This window comes from Puma concolor, chromosome B1 (genome assembly GCF_028749965.1).
Source record: "Puma concolor isolate L17-30 chromosome B1, mPumCon1.1.hap2, whole genome shotgun sequence".
Taxonomy (NCBI): domain Eukaryota; kingdom Metazoa; phylum Chordata; class Mammalia; order Carnivora; family Felidae; genus Puma; species Puma concolor.
In genome coordinates this window covers 175,820,266-175,839,365 of record NC_141670.1, presented here as the reverse complement: position 1 = coordinate 175,839,365, position 19,100 = coordinate 175,820,266, and the positions used below count along the sequence as shown (strand labels likewise).

Genomic DNA, 19,100 nt, shown 5'->3' with positions numbered 1-19,100 from the left:
AGTGGGTAAATAGAAATTGTTTTAGAAGTGGGAAATCACGCTAATTAGAGGTAAACCAAGCCACTTTTTTTTTTTTTTAGGAAATTGTAATCTATGAAATAAGGGAGAAAGGGGAGTTTTGGTCCAATTTTTATTCACTAATGGATTTGGGAATTAATATTTTTCAGTCTCATTTTTTAGGAGAAACATAACTTTCAGTTTAGAAAAAGTTATTTTTTGGTGAAATTAATGCTGTGCAAGGTGGTGTTTTTAATGTTTTTATTATAAATTATAATAAAAATATCTGAGCTTAAAGCTGAGCATCCGTGTTTAGTTATAACACAGGGTGAGGATGTCAAAAATCTTATGACTAAATTTTCAGTGTTTTCTTTTATGAGCTAATTGCTGCTGGGTTTTTCCATGATTTTGAAACGTGTGTGTACGGTACTTTTGAAAAAAGATTATTTGCTTAAACTTTATAGACTGAGCTAAAGTTAGAAAAACATTGTTTCTATTTTTGGAATGTCTTACCGACTAGAAAATGAACAAAATGACCATACATATTAAGCAAAAATACTGAGGTGGGAACAGATATTAAAATAGCAAATATAGGAGCGCCTGGATGGCTCAGTCTGTTGATGTTAGACTTTGGCTCAGGTCCTGATCTCATGGTTCATGGGTTCGAGCCCCACGTCGGGCTCTGTGCTGACAGCTCAGAGCCTGGAGCCTGCTTCAGATTCTTTGTCTCCCTCGCTCTCTGTCCCTCCCCCGCTCACACACTGTCTCTCTCTCTCTCTCTCTCTCTCAAATATAAACATTTAAAAAAATAGCAAATATATTAATTTAGCTGGTTAGAAATGTCATAAGCCTTTTCATGAATTGTTACTTTTAATGAAGAGATAAATCTGCCATAAACTGAATTTGTTTTAAAAAGACTGCTGAGGGTAGAGAGAAACTGGTGTGAACTTTACTCTTGAGGGCGTCTGGCACAGACTGGTCCTCTCTAGAGTTAACAATTCAATGGCTCACTTTTTTACACTGCAAAGCCTTACGATTTCTAATTGGGCTGCAGCCAGATTTTAATTTTGCAAGGCTTTTTGATAAATGTACTGAAGGTGACTGGAGCCATTCAAAATGTTATTAAATCTGTTTGCTGTTATTCCGGCTAACAAGAAACTATAACCTGATAACGGAAACCAAAACAAAATTAGAGACCTAAATTTAAACGTTGACATGGATGCATTAAAGTAGAATGTTCTTTAGCTAATAACCTGAATTTATTATCTACCTTCAAATAAGTCTTCACCAAATTTATCTTTCCTCTTCCCTCCCTCACCAATTTATTGAGCATCGTTTGTTCTGAAGCTGGTCTTCGGGTGCTTGGGCTTGCCACCCAAAGACTCCATTTTGAATTTAGCATGATTTAAAATGTGACTGCATGTATGCGCTTGAGAGAAAGCGAGAGATGTAGACAGAAGGCGTGGGATGGGTGGGAAGAGGAATGGAATAGTAGTAGTGGGAATGAGCAGGGTTTATTGCTGAAGTAGGAATTTCTGAGGTGCCTGAAAGTGTGTGCGTGCCTTCCAAGTCTCTGGCCAGCGAGAATTGTACGAATTTACCAGAGAAACTTGGAATCATTCACAGTGTGCCTTAGAGTTAAGGTAACAAATGGAGCGCAGTCATGCTGCTAGACTTAGCAACTCATAAAAAGGGAGAAGCAAATATTGAGAATTGGGGAGGCCCACTCATTCTGGAATTAGTTTTGGCTAACACACAATCTCCACTTTGATCTCAACTGTTTGTCCTGTCTATAAACTCAGTCATGAACTTGAGACCTCCAGCCCATCATTTGTTTTATTTTTGCATTTGTACCATATACTATGTTAGGGTTCTCCAGAGAGACAGAACCAATAGGATATAGGTATATGTAAGAGGAGATTTATTATAGGAATTGGGTCATATGGTTATGGAGGCTGACACGTTCCACCATCTGCTGTCGGCAAAGCTGGAGAACCAGGAAGGCTGGTGGAGTGGGTGTGAGTTTGGGGGCCGATAGTGTAAGTCCTGGTCTGAAGGAGAAGACACAAGAACCAGAGCACTGATGCCCATAGGCAAGGGAAGATGAATGTCTCAGCTCAAGTAGAGAGCACCAATTCGCCCTTCCTCAGCTTTTTGTCCTATTCCTGCCCTCCACAATTGGATGATACCGACCCGATGTGCTGTGCGTGAGAGCTCTGTTCTTTAGTCAGTCTACCTATTCAAATGCTAATCTCTTCCAGAGACGCCTTCACAGATATATCCAGAAATAACCTGAGCATCCCTTAGCCCTTTTAAGTGGACACATAAAATTAATCACATCATTAACCAACAGCAATCCCTGCTGGCACTACTCTTCCTACTACTGCTACTACTACTATAGCTAATGTTTCTTGAGCACCTACTATATGCAAGGATTCAGGCTGAAATGCTTCATTTGCATCTCATTTAATCCTAAAACTAGCCCTCTTTGCCTGGCTGGCTCAGTCAGTACAGCATGAGACTTTTGATCCAGGGGTAGTAAGTTCAAGCCCCACGTTGGGTGTAGAGATTACTTTAAAAAAAAAAAAAAAAGATCCTAAAACTAGCCCTCTACAGCGTGAGCTCCATTAATATCAAGCTTCATGGAATTAACTTACCTGAAGTCATTTAACCATTGTCACATAGGATTTAAAAAACTGCGACAGAATTCACATACCATGAAATTTAAGTCTTTTAGTATATTTAGTATAGTGAATATACTAAAAATTCCAAAATATTTTCATCATCCCAAAGAGAAACCCTATACTCATTAGCAATCACTCCCCATTTTTCCCTCCTTCCAATTCCTGGAAACCATGAATCTACTTTCTGCCTCTATGGATTTGCCTATTCTGGATATATATTATAAATGGAATCATACAATATGTTCTCTTTTGTGTCTGGCTTCTTTCACTTAGCGTAATGTTTTCAAGGTCCATTTACACCTAGCATGTATCAGCACACTACTTTTTACGACAATTGTGTGGGATACATTTTGTTTCTCCATTCATCAGTTGATGGACTCTTGGGTTGTTTCTATTTTATAGAGCTGTTATGAATACTAGTACTGTGAACATTCATGAGCAAGTTTTTTCATGGCATATGTTTTCAGTTCATACAGAGGGATTTTGTTGCCTGATTTTTTTGGACTTGATAGTACCCTCAGCAAATATTTTTTTTGGAAACAAAGTTTTATGCCAGACAGGGATAACTGCACACCTCCAAACTAAAATTTACTAAAAATTCTTTTTACAATGTGAGCTCTGTTTTCTGCCTTATCTTAGTAAGGCTTGATTTCCAGAGATAAGCATCAATTTTTTTATGCTTTTGTCCAGCTGATCCTTCTTCCTAGAAAGCCCACTCCCTCATCACCATCTGTGAAAGTTGTAAAGTCTTGGGGCACCTGGCTGGCTCAGTCAGTAGAACATGTGGCTCTTGATTCTGGGTCATTCGAACCCCTCATTGAGTGTAGAGATTACTTAAAAAAAGAAAAAAAATGTCCTGTCACCTTCCAGCCAGGAAGCTCGTGCTTCCTTTGCAGCCTGAAGTTACCTTTCGTTTTTTTTTTCTGGGAACTCCGTGGAGCTTTACCTGGGCCTCTCCCATGGTGTTCCCTTTCCAATCTTACCAGCCACCCTGTATCTCCCTTGAGGTCAAGATTCAGGCCTTGTCACATTTCTATTCCTTGCCTTGTGTTCCTTTACACAATAGGTGATGAATATCCTAGAACTGAATCACTCCCTGATTAGTTGCCGTGATATTGTGATTTATAATAAGAAACATACATTTGATCTCTGTCCCCTTTCCTGGCACAGAGCTCCTAAAACCTTTGGAATTTCCTGTGAAGAGAGCAATGAAGGTGTCCTTTTGTTATGTTAATCAAGAGACTTTTGGAAGCCCCGTGGTCACCTAAGAAAGGCGACTGGTTGCCAGGGAATCAACCACAGGATTAGAGAGTAGGGACATTCAGTCCTACCCCCTGACCTCTGGGGGGGTGGGGGGGGGGGAGAGGGGCTGAAGTTTGAGTTTCGTCACTAGTGGCCAATGATTTAATTGATCATGCTTCGGTAATGAGGCCTGCATTAAAAATCCAAATGACAGGGTTCGGAGAGCTTCTGAGTTTGGTGAACACTTAGAGATGGCAGGACACTGGCACTCTCAGAGAGTGTGCGAGTGCACTTTCTCCACACTTTGCCCTAGGCCTCTCTGACGTCTGGCTGTTCCTGAGTTACAGCCTTCTATAATAAACCAGTTATCTAGTAAGTAAAATGTTCTGAGTTCTGTGAGCCGCTCTAACATAGGACTTGAACTCGAGGAGGGGCATGGGAGAACCTGTGGCCGGCTGGTCAGAAGCCCAGGTGACAACTTGGCCTTGTGATTGCCTTATGGGAAGTGTGTGTGGGGGCCGCAGTCTTGTGGGACTGAGCCCTTAACTTCAGGTTGATGGTGTCAGAATTGAGTTGAATTGTAGGGTACCCAGCTGGTGTCAGAGAATTGCTTGATGGTGTGTGTGGGTGGGGGGAGAACCCATATTGTCATTGGTATCAGGATCATAGTTGCCGAGTGGTTCTGATTCACTTGAAACCAAGTTGAGTTTCCTCCTATTACGGCTGCCCTATTTTTAGCCAGGTCTTATGGGGGAGGAATGGGTCGTCAGAGTGAGGTCAGGCTTTTGTAGGCTTCCTCCTTTCTGCCTCCACCTCTGAGCTGGTGGAGCACAGCCGAGGAGGTTCATCTCCTCTGGGATTCTCAGAGGAGACTCTGCGGTCCTTGCTTCTTGCTTCTCCTCAAAGGAAGTACATGGCAGAAGAGTGGGAGCAGTGTGGGGGTTATTTCGGAGGGTTCCGGTCAGACTAGAAGGGAAGCAACTCTACCAGTTTCTGGGTCTCCCCCCCCACCATCTCTTTTCAAGTCCTCCTGTAATGTCTCAGGAAAACTGAGATTAAATCATCCTTTTAAAGTTACTTAGAGGGGCACCTGGGTGACTCAGGTGGTTGAACGTCTGACCTCTGCTCAGGTCACGATCTCGCAGTTTTTGAGTTTGAGCCCCCATGTTGGACTCCTAGCTCATTGCTGTCAGCGTGGAGCCTGCTTCAGATCCTCTGTCTACACCCCCCCCACCCCGCCCCAGCGCTTCCCCCGCTTGTGTTCACTCTGTCTCTCTCCTTCAAAAATAAATATTAAAAAAAAAAGTTAGACAGCAGTCTTGAAAAAAAAAATAGGGGTGCTGGATGGCTCAGGCAGTTAAGTGTTCAACTTGTCATCTTGGCTCAGGTCATGATCTGGGGGTTTGTGGGATCAAGCCCTAAGTGGGGCTCTGTGCTAAAAGCACAGAACCTGCTTGGGATTCTCTCTCTGCCCTTCCCCTGCCTGCACTGTCTCTCAAAATATATAAAATAAACATTAAAGAAAAAAAACAGTCTTGGATTTTCTATAAATCATTTGTTTAGATCTCAGAAGTCCTATTTGGATATATATTTTTTAAAATTGTTATTTATTCAATTCATTCATGCAAGTAATCTCTACATCCGACGTGGGACACACATGTTCTTCCAAGCTTTCAGCAAAGCTAAAGGTCAACACCAGTATTGACCTCTGGCTGAATTCATTTGGGTGACCCATTTTTGCTTGGCTGGGTGGAGTTAATAATTGGGTGTCCCTTCTCCAAGATGCCACAGCTCATTCAGTCCTAATTGTCTCACACCTGGCTTTCTTCACACATTTATGTGAGCTGCCTGCCCTTTGACATCTCTGAGGATCTGACCCTACCCCCAATTTATCTGCCCTTCTCTACCCCCCCCCCCCCCCAGCCGGGCACCACAGGTAACTGTGATAGAAAGGGCTGGGAATCATCAGCACCTTTGAGTAATGATTCGTCTGTCATAGGGGTTCTCAATTCTGACGGAGAGACAATCACCAGGGGACTGTTAAAAATAACCAATGTCTGGGAGCATCTTGGGGGTTTAGTCGGTTAAGCTTCTGAGCTCAGGTCATGATCTCATGGTTTGTGAGTTCAAGCCCAGCATTGCCCTCTCTGCTGTCAGCACAGATCCGGCTTTGGGTCCTCTGTCCTTCTCTCTCTGCCCCTCCCCTGCTCTTTCTCTCAAAAATAAACATTTAAAAAAACAACAACAACAAACCAGTGCCTGGGATATCTATAGTCCTTCCCTGTGGGAATATACAGTTTCTTGGGGGGAAGGATACTTTTTTTTCAGATGGTGGTGTTTTAATGAAAATTGTTTTATTTGAATGTGGAACCAGTAGCTTGTCTGATGTTAATGGTTTCCCTTTTGTGAAATTCCAAATTATAGTAGAATTTTTTCTTGCAGTGTGACTGGCAAGCTCCATGCTGGCAGTGAATTAAAATAAGACCTTTCTCCTCTATTCCTTAAACTATATGCAGAGCTCTGCATTTTACGGTCTATCAAGTCTATTCAATGGAAAGGCCCTTATGTTCCCATATTCCCATGAAATGAGTGATTTTGCCCAGTCCAGGATCAGGCAGAGATCTGGGGCAGAGGGAGACCTCTGTGTCCCTAAAGGATATCCTCTAAAGGATATATAAGCTTTAGGCAAGTCCAAACCAGGTTCTGAGAAGCCTCCACCCAGAAGTGCATATTTGGAGAATTGGATCCAGGTTGAAACAATGAAGACTTGATGTCCCTTTTTTCACCTGCCAGCACACTTTCCCGTTGTAAGTGTTACATCCAGGATTTGGTCTGACTTTTTCTTTTTTTTGCAAGAAGTGTATGATTTTATCTCCTAAATTTAATCTAATTTCTTTTAGATCTCCTGCCCAATTTGCAGAAAATTTATCTTGGTCAGAAAAAACTTAGGTTTCTTTCATCAATTTCAGGTTCCTTTTGTCCTTTCAACCCTAGAGTTGCTTCTAAATTCTGGGGTATTTTTATAGAGCTCAGTCTGGAGATTGGAGTGACAGAGTATGGTGATGACTGTCATGGGCCCAGCTTGTCCCACCTGGTCCTCAGCTGCCCACCCAGTCCCATCAAACTGTGTTGCTGCCTAGGAATCTTCCAGGTCTCTCTCTACCTGAGCTAGTGCATACCATTCCCAGGACACCAGACAATTTTAGCTGTTCTCTCTAGGGGCTGTTGGCCAGAAACCCATTTTAAGCCTCACGTCAATGACTCTCACATACTAGTGCATCCCAAACTTGAACGTGCACACTAGACATATGGAATCAAGGTAAAATCAAAGTTCTGACTCTGTAGGTCTGGATTAGGGCAGAGCCTGAGATTCTGCATTTCTAACAACTTGCCAGATGGTGTCTAGGCTGCTGGTTCTTTGAGTAGCAAGGTTGTGGAGGACAGAAGGGCTCTTGGTGTAATGGACTTGTCAGACTCAATCTCTTCTATTTGGAGGAAGTGATTTGATAACAGGGAAGGATTTGGTTAAATGGCTGCCAATGCACTCCCTTTTTCTAGCTTTTCATTTTTTTCATTTTTTTCTTTTTTTAGTAATCTCTACACCCAATGTGGGGCTTGAACTCATGACCCTGAGATTAAGAGCAGCATGCTCTTCCAACTGAGCCAGCCAGGTACCCTGATTTATTTTTTTCTTTTTTTTAAGTAAACTCTACCCACAATGTGGGGCTCAAACTCACAACCCCAAGATCAAGAGTTGCATGCTCTTCCAGCTGAGCCAGCCAGGTGCCCTAGCTCCTAATTTCTTAGGGAATAATAATCACTGTTTAAAAGAATGAAGGAACAGCACTTCCTTAAGATGCTCTTAGGACCTTTTTTACTCAGGTAGGCTCTGTTAGAATGCTGTCACTCTTGGCTTTCCCCATGCACTCTATCTGGAAGGAGAAACAAGAGGATGACATGTCCCTCACCCCCATGATCCTCTCTTCTTGGTAGTCATACCCGTGTGTAATACCCCTTGTCTTGTGTGTGGACTAATTTCCTTACATTTAATGAAGAAAATACAGCGGAAGTTTTGGGCTGTCACTTCTGAGATCAGTTTCTAAAACAACTGATTTCCTTCTTGGATACATGCTGTTTCTCAGATCATTTGTACTTGGGGGGATGCGAACTGACATTTTATGAGCAGCCCTATGGGGAGGACCACATGATGCAGCAAGAAACCCAAGCCCTTGGGGCACCTGGGTGGCTCAGTCAGTTGAGTGTCTTGACTTTTGCTCAGGTCATAAGCCGGTTCACCAGTTCAAGCCCCATGTCAGGCTCTGTGCTGACAGCTCAGAGCCTGGAGCCTGCTTCAGATGCTGTGTCTCCCTCTCTCCCTGCCCCACCTCTGCTAACACTGTCTCTCTCTCTCTCAAAATAAATAAACATTAAAAAAAAAGAAAGAAAGAAAGAAAGAAAAGAAACCGAAGGCCTGAGTGCAACAGCCTGTATGGAACAAACTATGGGAGTGAGCTTGGAAGGGGATCCTTCAGTCCCACTCCAGTTTTGGGATGGCCTCGGCCCCAGCTAAGGCTTGAACTCAACAAGAGAGACCTGAGCCAGAGCACCCAGCTAAGATGCTCTGGATTTCGGACCCCCAGAAACCGGTGTTTTAAGCTTCTCAGTTTTGGGATAATTTGTTACACAGCAATGGATAATATACCCACCTGACTCAGATGCCAGACGTTTGGAGACCGTCCAAACCGTTTGAATAAAATGTTCTATTGGCCTATCATGAAAATAATGCACAATATGACAAAAGGAAAGAGAACACAGTTCTCGGTCTGGGGTTGCTATTTGGCCTGATTCACACAGTGAGTGGCTCAACATGACTTACATTTACACGCTGGCTACTAGACCTTTGCACTTTTTCTTTTTTTCTTCCAATGTGGAACTCTGGGGTGTCTTGAGTTAGAAACTCAGCTTTAACCTTTGTAGCTATAAACTGACTACACTGTCTTATCGTCTTGCCTTGGGAGAGAAGAAAACCGGTGAAGTCACCATTTCTCACGTGGCTGAAACCTGCCGGCTGGCAGGAGCTTCGTTTCCTACCCCCACCCCGAGTCTCAATAGCTTGGTTTCCTGACTCCAAGAAAACCACCTTTGATTATATAAAGGTATTAGGGGCTAGGGAAACACTAGTCCTTTTGTTACCCGCCATCTCGAGCGCTTAGAAAGAAACGCTGTGGGGGTGGGGGCAACCCCGGTTAAGTTGGGCGGGCTTTCTCAACTCTGGGGCTTGTATCCAACCTGAGCGAGAGGACTTCCCGGTTCTCCGAAAGTTGTGCGAAAAGGACGTCCGAGGCGTGTGGGTTTCCTCCTCCCGGAGCTGCGCAGCCGGGGACAGCCGGGAGGTGCGCGACACCCGCGCGTCCCAACTTCCCGCCGCGAGCCCAGCGTGGGGGGTGGGGTGGGGGTGGGCGGGGTCGGCCGCGCTCCGTCCCCTCCCCCTCCGTCCCCTCCCCTTCCCCGCGCTCTCCCCACCCACTTCCCTTTCTCGGCCGCCCGGGCAGCCCTGCGGGCGCGACCTCTCGGAGCAGTGACGAGCGGGGAGGAGCCCGCCGCCGCCGCCGCCGCCGCCGCCGCCGCCGCCGGAGCTATGCCCGCGCCCCGCCGCGCCCTGAGCCCGCCCCCGGCTGTCCGCCGTCCCACGGGCCGGCGGCGGGAGTGAGCGGGAGCGACGGGCGAGGAGCCGCCTCCCGGCCCGCGATGTCACCATTGTTCAGCTGGGTGGCCAAGGTAGGCGGCGTCGGGGCAGCGTCGGGCCGGCGCCCGTTACCGTAGCGGACGGCTCTGGGGAGCCGGCGTCCCGGCGGGCGCGGTTCTGGGGACGTTTGTAACCGTCGAGCTGCGGGGGGTCCGGAGCGCGGGAGGAGCGCCTGAGGCGGGGGGTGGGGGGGTCTGACCGTGCCGAGACCGCCGGCTGCGGGGGACGCCCCGCTGACTGGGGACAGCGACCGGAGAGTGGCGGGCGCGGCTGGGGTCGTTTCCCCGGCGGTTCTCATTCATTAGTTGGCCTAACGGGCTAGGTGGCGTCACGCCCATTTGACGGGTGGGGAGAGCGAGGCTCGGCGCCGGACCCAGGTGTCCGCACCTGGCGGCCGGCTGCCTCTCTTCCCCCGCAGCCCACCACGCGCCGCGGATTCTCCGCCGGGTGTTTCCCCCGCGGCGGGAGCTTGGGTGGCATCCTCCTTGCCACCGGCTTGTGCTTGTTTGCCTGGGTTAGGGCGCCGAGGATGCCGAAAAGCTGGACTTGGTGCACACGGAGGGCGTCCGTCCTTTGTTTTAAACTCCCTGATTTCCGAGGGTTCGGTGGTCTGAGTTTTGAATGCAAAATGTTTACCTTCTATTTCCATAAAGTTTTATTTTCAGGACATTAGCGCCTTCAGAATAACTGAGCGTTGCAAACCCCTGCCAATTTCACTATCGCTAAAACGAAGGGATGGGAGTAGATTTCTAGAGTTCCCACCAGTTTGCGAACATAGAATTATTTTAATACCCTGGCGGAGTACCAGCCGTTTAGGTGTTTTTGAGTGATGGATCCCTCTCATCTTCTAAAAGGCCGGCAGGACAACTGGGCACCTTTCTCACACTCCAGGGATTCCTCTTAGCCCTTAGCAGGGCTCACTCTTGGACTTTGACAGGTTGAGTAATAAACTCTTATTGAGAGAATCTGTTAGCCATTATGTGACCCTTTACAAATAATAATTAGGTGGTTGTTATATCTTCTAGTTATGTAGTGCTTTAAGAGTGCTGGTTTTATAAATAAATACCTGTTTGTGAGCCACATAAGTCTTTGCCTGTCATTTAAGTGGTAATAAAATGGAGACACAGAAACCAGATTAGTTATTAGGCACTGTATCCTATCTTCTCATTCTCACCAGAATTTTCACTTCCTGAAACACAGCTGTGATAAAATGAAATGACTTTCAACAAAGTTTTGAGCCCTTGTAGTTTTGTGCTGAATAAAAGAATGATAAAGTCCAGATTTTTTGGTTTGAAGTGATACCTTATTGGCTTTTATAAATAATGCTAAATTTAAAAAAATGTTACATAGTTTAAAAAGTAATTCAGGGTGTGTTGTCTGATTATATTTTATTTATTTTAGGTTGAGGATTCGAGTCCACCTTTTATACTGTTTGACTTTGTACCACAAGGCCAAAGGGAGACAAACCAAAAAAACAAAAAACAAAACAAAAACTATATATTTTTTTACTCCAAAATTGCTAAGAAGTAAATCTAAAACAACAACGAAAACAACAACAAAAACCAAAAAGAAAAACCTATCAACAAACTTATTCCTGGTACTGTTTTATAGTTTACTTTTCCAAAACATTTAATAAAGATGCTTTTCACTATAGGAGTGAGGTGGACTTTTGTTCACGTTGACCTATGAGATGATAGTGAAAACACCAGACTAAAGCTTTACTTAAAACATTAAGGACTTTTACAAGGATTGTCAGCTTTCTCCAACTGGCAGTACTTTTGAAAAGGTGATGTAAATGAACTGTATATTGTAACTTCCTGTAAATTCTGAATTGTGTTATTCCAGAGTTATTTAAACTACAGAACAACAGCAAAACTGTGAAATGTTTCTGGAGCAAATTTATCAGTTGTCAGCAGAAAGTGTAGCTATTTTATGTGTCATGTCTTCTACATGGTGTACTCTCATAAATTGCATCCTGAAATTGATTCTTATAGACGATATGTTGTGAGTTTTTAGAATGTGAAACTATCTGAAATCATGTCTTGGGGTTATAGATTGTAAGAGTGAGTTTCTTTGGAACCTCTTTGGTTTACTGTTAAGAGATAAGGCATTAACACAGTTGGCATTATAAACCAGGGAATGTTTTAAAAGCAGAAACAAGAGCTGCAAATAAGACAATGTGTATAATCCCAGAGTACATTTATATTTGATTTTAGAATGACTCTTCAAGAACACACAGCTGACTACGAACACACACTTCACACAAACACTTGCACATCTAATTACTTTTCTGTCTTGACCTTTGCAGACTGTGGCTCGATACCTGGTAGGGAAAGAGAAGAGTAGACATCACTTGATGCAGGTGGATACCCGAACGGGAGTTTGTTTTTCTTGGGTGCTGCATTAATATTGTATGAATATTGAATATGTGGAGTGAGCAGTTTCATGGTATAGGAATACAGCCCAAACAGGGAAGAATTTTATGTTAAGGAAGGAAAAATTAAGACGTACTTTCTGTTAAATTGGACATGACATGGAGCAGGGGTGCAGGTGTGCATTGTATTACCAGTGGGGCAGGTTTTATAGAGGTGTGGTTTCTTGATTAGTCTTTCATTGGGGCACGAGTTTTTATGTAGATTACAAAGAAAACCTAATTTCTCAAGAATCGTGATGTTTATACTAAACCCACACATGTCCTCAACAGCGTGGCAGTTTTGAGTGTTTCTGCTCACTGCTTCTGTGTCTCCCATGCAGCCAGCTAACGAAAACTGCAGAACTGTCGGGTAATTTTCTGAATTTATCTGAATTTGCACCTGCCTGTAAAGGTAATGGCTAAGATTATTGCTAGTGTCTCAAAGTAGTGGGTTTTAAATGTATGTGTTACTCTGTCAGATAACATGGAAAATGGGACCTAAATATATCCGGATTTGCTGTGTTCTCGAATTCATATATGCAGTTTCATATAGTTCATGCCTTGTGTTATTTCCCAGTGCTCATTATGCAGGGGATGTTTATTGGGTACCTTCTGTGTACCAGGTACTGTTCATACTCTGGAGGAGTGAGTTCAGTTTGCACAATAGGTTTATCCTTTTTATTTTTAATCTTTTTTTTTTTTTTAAGTTTATTGATGCTGAGAGAGAGAGAGAGAGAGAGAGAGAGCATATACAGAGAGAGAGAGGAGGAGAGAGACAGAGAATCTCAAGCAGGCTCTGCACTGTCAGCGCAGAGCACAGCACGGGGCTGGAACTCATGAACGATGAGATCGTGACCTGAGCCGAAACGAAGTGTCAGACATTTAACTGACTGAGCCACCCAGGTGACCATAAGTTTATCCTTTAAAAAGTGTGCACACTGGGGTTGCCTGGCTGGCTCAGCGGGTAGAGCATGTGACTACTGATCTTAGGGTTGTGAGTTCGAGCTCCACGTTGGGTATAGAGATTACTTTAAAATAAAATCTCAAAAAAAAAGCGTGCACGCTGAAACTCTATAAGCCAGATATTTAAAAATACATTAGGTAAGGAATCCTTCTGTAAAATAGTCACTAATTAATATTTTATGTGAAACCAGGTTTTTCATATTTTGGCCTTGCTGAAAACCTAGGGGTGTACCTATTATTCATTCAGCAAGTCATTTAACAAATGTGTCCAACACAGATATTTATTGAACACGTAGTATGTGCCAGGTACTGTTTGAGGAGTTGAGGGTTTAGCAATGACTGAGGCAGACCAGGCTCCCGTTTTCATGGAGCTCGAATAAGAGGTGGGGCAAGCACATAGGTAAACGAGGCCATTCCAGATGGTGCTAAGTGCTGGGGAGAAAAGTAAGCAACGTGGTCTGGTAGAGAGTGACTAGGGGCTGGGGTGGCAAGGAGGTAGCATTTCATCTGGGGAGTGAGGGTGCTGAGCACATTCCAGGCAGAGGGGACAGCAGGTACCAAGCCTGGGGGTGGCCCAGGTGGGCTCGTTAAAGCAGTGGGAAGAAGGCAGGAGTGACTGGAATACAGTGAGCTGGGGCCCAGTGGGAGAGCGGTAACCAGGCCCGGGCCCTTTAGGGCTCTGTAAGCACAGAATGGGGTTTGCATCTGCGTTTAAGCGCAGTGGGAGGCATTTAGGGGGCGTTAACCAGAGGGGTGACATAGGCCAAGGTACGCTTCAGGTGGAAGCAGAGGGCGGCCATAGTGGTAGCTTCTGTAGTAGGGAAAGGACGCCTGTCGATACCTAATTGTTCTTTATCTTCTGAAATGAGCTTGTTCGTCTGATCTTGGAGCAAATGATGAGAAACTCCTTGCTTCTGTGTGGAATGCAGCTTGTCCTTGGTTAGCTGCGGCTTACCAGGGCTTTGAGGCCCACTTGTGTCCCGATGCGGGCCTTGCTTGTTTACCTTTGTGGTTTCCTGCAGCCCGGCCCAGCCCAGCCCACCTTGGGTGCCTCTGACCAGTCGGGCTTGCCTGTTCACTGGCACAGGGTGGCCTTCCTGTAAGGAAGCCACTGGCTGTGAGGGGGCAGGTCTGCTTTCTTGGGTACAGTCGGCTCGGTGTTGGCTTGTCCTAGGTTAATGTGATGGATTCTTTAAAACTATAAAATGTTTTTCCTTCGGTAGACTTCTATTACGTTTAATTAGTGGATGTTTGAGTTTAATAAAGAGGGAAGACCTCCTTGTCAGAGTCAGACCATTCCTTGAATTTGAAACATTTGCTGCCTCTGCTAAGTGAAGCTGGTGTCGTCGCCCCGACCAAGGCTTTGGCCGGGCTCCTGTGGGGCTCGTTTGTCTGCTGGGGGCAGGAGCCCCTCTTTGGGAGCTCTGGTTGTTCACAGTGACAGTACCTTGGGCACAGGTTGGTTTTATTAAAAGGGAATGGAGAAAAGCAGGAATAGAATCCCGCCTCATCCACAGCAGAATAGTGAGCCCAGAGTGGATCTCATAATGACAAAAAACAGGTTTTTCCCCCCTGCTAAACAAATTCGCTAAACTGATCTTAACCAGTGTATGTCTCTGCCTTGGTCTTCCATTTCTGACTCTCTAAACCCTTCGCATCTTTCACTACCTCCCTGAAACATCTGTGATTGTTCATTCATTCCTTGGATGAATATATCAAAGGGGAGGTGAATATATAGAAAAAAATAGCCCCTAAGGCATTTCCTCTGCCTTGTGGTAGCTCTTCTTGGTAGAGGAGGGTAGACCACTAGCTATGGGGGTGCGGGACTGGGTGGGGGGGGGGCGGCTGTAGGGAGTGGCTGCTGCTCCGGCCTGAAGCAGGCGGAGGAGTTCCGGGGGGGGGGGGGGGGGGGGGGGTGGCGCGCACGCCCTGCCAAATGGCCGGAGCAGCAGGCACGGAGCCCTGGAGCCACAGTGGAGGAACCTCAGCCCCAGGATGGTCAGGCTGGCTGCAGAATGTGTTGTAGGGATCTGTAGAGGATGAAACTGGACAGGTGGGCAGTGGCCAGAGGGCACATGGCATACAGACCCAGGGCTGGCATTTTATCCTGATGGCAGTGGGGACCCCCTAGGGACCAAAGCTGATCTTTCCCCAAACTCTTGTAGCCACATAGTCCAGTCTGTATGATGCCTTGTGTTGTGGTTATTTTGTCTCCTTTACTAGCCTGTAGACTCTATGAAAACAGGCGTGGTGTTGCCTTACATACCAGTGCATACCAATCACTTGGGCATCTTGTTAAAATATAGTTCTCCTCTAGTTGGTCTAGATGGAACCCAGGATTCTGCATTTCTCACGGGCTCCCCGGTAATGCTGATGCTGCTGGCCTGGGGACCACACTTTGTAGCCAAGTTGTCTGTTATACCTACCGTTAGACACAGGAGTTGCTTACAGTTGTTGGAATAAATGGCAGGATTTCAGATTAGTCACTTGTATCTGGGAGGATAGTAGTGGAAATAGAATCCCATGAAATAAAACAACAAAAAGAATTAACCTTGAAATAAAGTGTCTGGCAAATAGGAGTGGAAGGAAAAATTTGCACTGCGTACTCTTGTACCTTTTAAAAATTTCAACATTTTATGTGTTAACTATTCATTTTATCAGATTTAAAAAATACTTTGGCCTTTCATCTTTTTCAGTGTATTGAACTTTGCCTCAAAGACCATTAGGATATTATAATAGACTAGGAATCAGATTATCGTTGAAAAATTGACTCCATTGCCCTCCTATCTTTTCTCTTAAAAAAAAATTTTTTTTTTAATGTTTATTTTTTGAGAGAGAGAGACAGAGCATGAGCAGGGGAGGGGCAGAGAGAGGGAGACACAGAATCCGAAGCAGGCTCTAGGCTCTGTGCTGATAGCAGCGAGCTGGTTGTGGGGCTCGAACTCACAAACTGTGAGATCATGACCTGAGTCGAAGTCAGACGCTCAACTGACTGAGCTACCCAGGCGCCCCTTCTTTTTTTAAATAGACTTATTATTATTTTTTTTTTTAGAGAATATATAGGGGGCAGAGTGGTGGCGGGGAGAGAATCCTAAGCAGGCTCCACACTCAGCACAGAGCCCCACACAAGCCTCCATCCCACAACCCTGGGATCATGACCTGAGCCAAAATCAAAGAGTCAGACACTCAACTGACTGAACCACCTTGGTGCTCCTGGACTTCCATATTTAAAAGCAATTTTTAGGTTCACAGCAAAATTGAGCAGAAGGTACAGAGAGTTCCCATATACTCTGATCCCACACATGCATAGCCTTTCCTATTATCGGTATCCCCAACCACTTGTTAGAGCTGATGCACCTGCATTGACACATTATCTCCTAAAGTCCAAGATTATGCTATAGTTTATTCTTGGTGTTGGACATTCTGTGTGTCTGGACAAATGTATAATGGTATGTGTTTTTACTATCATACAGAATAACTTCACTGCCCTAAAAAACCACTGTGATCTGACTTTTAACACATCTTGTCCTCTCTCCCCAATCCCTGTCAATCACAGATCTTTATAGTTTTGCCCATTCCAGAATGTCCTATAATTGGAATCATGAAATGCATCCATTTCACATTGGCTTCTTTCACACATGTAGTAACGTACATTTAAGTTTCTTCTGTATCTTTTCACGGCTAGATTGCTTATTTCTTTTTAGCTCTGAACAGTATTCCATTGTCCAGAGTACGTCTTAGCTGCTTCCAAGTTTTGGCAGTTGCGAATAAAGCTGTAAACATTTTTGTGCAGGTTTATGTACAGACAGCCGTAAGTTTTCAGCTCCCTTCGGTAAACATCACAAGGAGAGTGATTGCTGGATTATATGGTAAGCGTATGTTTAGTTTTGTAAAACGCTGCCAACCTGTCTTCCAGACGGGGTACCATTTTTGCCTTCCCACCGACAGTGAATGGCAGTTCTTGTTGCTCCGTATCTTCGTTTAACATTTGGTGTTATTATTGTTCCAGATTGTGGCCATTCTAACAGGTGTGTAATGGTATCTTGGTTGCTTTAATTTGCATTCCCCTGATGGCATAATGTAGAGGCCCCCCTTCCTTTTGATTGTTAACTTTTAGGCAGTAGAAATAAAAAATTTTCCTTTTTAATTTTACTTCATAATATATGGTGGTATTCAGGTACATGTACAAAGGTTATAGAAAGACAAAAATTTAAATGGTTATATTCGTGTATGTATACTTAAGTAGCTTTAATTTTCCCATTATTTCTATTGCTTCTGACTTTGCTGTTGGTAGAATGAATTAGCCACTGACATTTTTTTAGATTTAAAAGAAAGACATGATGGAAAAGAATTTCCTTAGGTTTTTTTTTTCTTTTTAACGTTTATTTATTTTGAGAGAGGCAGAGTGTGTGGATGGGGGAGGGACAGAGAGAGAGGGAGAGAGACACCTAGTCCTTGCTGACAGTATGGATGGTGTCCCGACCCAGGGGGCTTAATCTCCCAAACTGTGAGATCATGACCTGAGCTGAAATCAAGAGTCGGATGCTCCACCGACTGAGTCACCCCGGCACTCCGGATTTCCTTAGTTTTTATGTACTTTGGTACTTCGTTTGCAAATTATTTTTATGTTGGTCGTGTGTTATAATGATTAGACTTCTAGGCCTTGTTCATTTACTTTGGTTGAGCTTAGCTGAGTTAATTTGGAGCCTTTCTCGTCTATAAAATAATGTAGTCTGGATTAATCTTTTTAAAGATCCTGTTCTAAAACTGAACAATGTCAGAATTGCATAGGAAATTGTGAAGATCATCTGCAAGTATAAACTCTTTGAAACATGGTCGAGTTTGCAGTTTGTCAGTGGTTTTTGTGCAAGAGTGGCTTAGGCACGTGGACCCAGAGACAGGCCCAGCCTTAGAGCGGCTTGCAGCCTAGCAGAGAGAGGTCCATCTGTGAAGGTAATTTAATGTAACAGTACAGATGTGTGCACAGGGAGTCACTCGGCTGGGGATTCGGGGAGATGTTTTAGAGGATATGAGGTCTGAAGTAAGTCTTTAAGGAAAGATGATTGAGGCGTAGGTCATTGATGTGTGGGGGATTATGAAAAAGAATTGCTAGGATGTGCTTGTGGTAGTTTTCCAGCATGTCTTGGAATCATTCAGGGTTGCTTTCCAACTCTGTTGCCTGTTTTTGAAACCAATGATTTTTAACCTTGGGGAAGGCAGTCACACTTTAAACAAATGCCCAGATACAGGAGGTTCTGAAATAAGAGCAGCCCTCTTCCTTCACCCTGGCATGCCCTAGGGCTTACACACCCCTGTCAGTAATGGAGGCTGGTGAGGTGGTCATTCTGTTGCAACCAGAATATTATTCCGTCTTCCCTTTTCTCCATGAGGAAGCCGAGACCCAGAGCCAGGAAGTAACTTAGTTTGAACAAGAGCACATAGCTCATTGTGGCAGAACTTAAACCCAAGATCTTGGACCCCTGGATTTTGCACACCTTGTTGATGTTGCCCTGCCGATTTGTTCGCACTTTTGTCCTTAAGGTATTTTGCTAAAATCAAAAGTATGTATGTCTGTCAATATATTGTATTTTAGAATACCTTATTTAATCACCGAGTCTTTAGATGTGTATTTCACAGTAGGTCCCAGTACCCGCAGAGGAATGGACAAAGGAAATGTGAAGGTGAGCAGTCTGCTGGAGTGGGTGGAGATCCTCTGACTTGTGAAGGGTGTTCTAAATCCTCCACGGCCTGGGAGGCTGGCCCAGTTGTGTGAACTGTGGGTAGGAAGAACCCAGGGCTTGAGGATTTGAAGAGAGTGGAAGTTGCCCAAGTCCAGTGTGGCGACACAGCTCCCTGGTGCTGGGCTCCAGTGACCTGCTGATTCACTTAGTGCTCTGTTTCCTGGAGGGCGTCCTGTGGGAGAGAGTGTAGGTGCGTATAATAGGTCTCTTCTCTAATACGGGAGATTGACTTTGTTCAGAGAAACATCATTTGCAAAACGGAATTAACAGGGGAGAAGACTACATTAGTGTTAATGCAGCCGTAGAAAGGAAGA

At 44.6% G+C, this 19,100-nt stretch overlaps 1 protein-coding gene across 7 annotated transcripts in view; it reads left to right on the top strand.

The window, feature by feature from the left end:
- Positions 1–19,100, top strand: part of TBC1D1 (TBC1 domain family member 1) — a 225,072-nt gene that overhangs the window by 63,014 nt on the left and 142,958 nt on the right. The window contains exon 1 of one of the 7 annotated variants that reach the window (XM_086705247.1): positions 9,486–9,701. The exons of the other annotated variants lie outside the window; for them this stretch is intronic. Coding sequence (XP_086561373.1) covers positions 9,672–9,701 — 30 coding nt within the window. The 5' untranslated portion in view covers positions 9,486–9,671. Of the gene's footprint in view, positions 1–9,485; positions 9,702–19,100 lie in introns of those variants that run through there. 7 annotated transcript variants of the gene reach the window in all.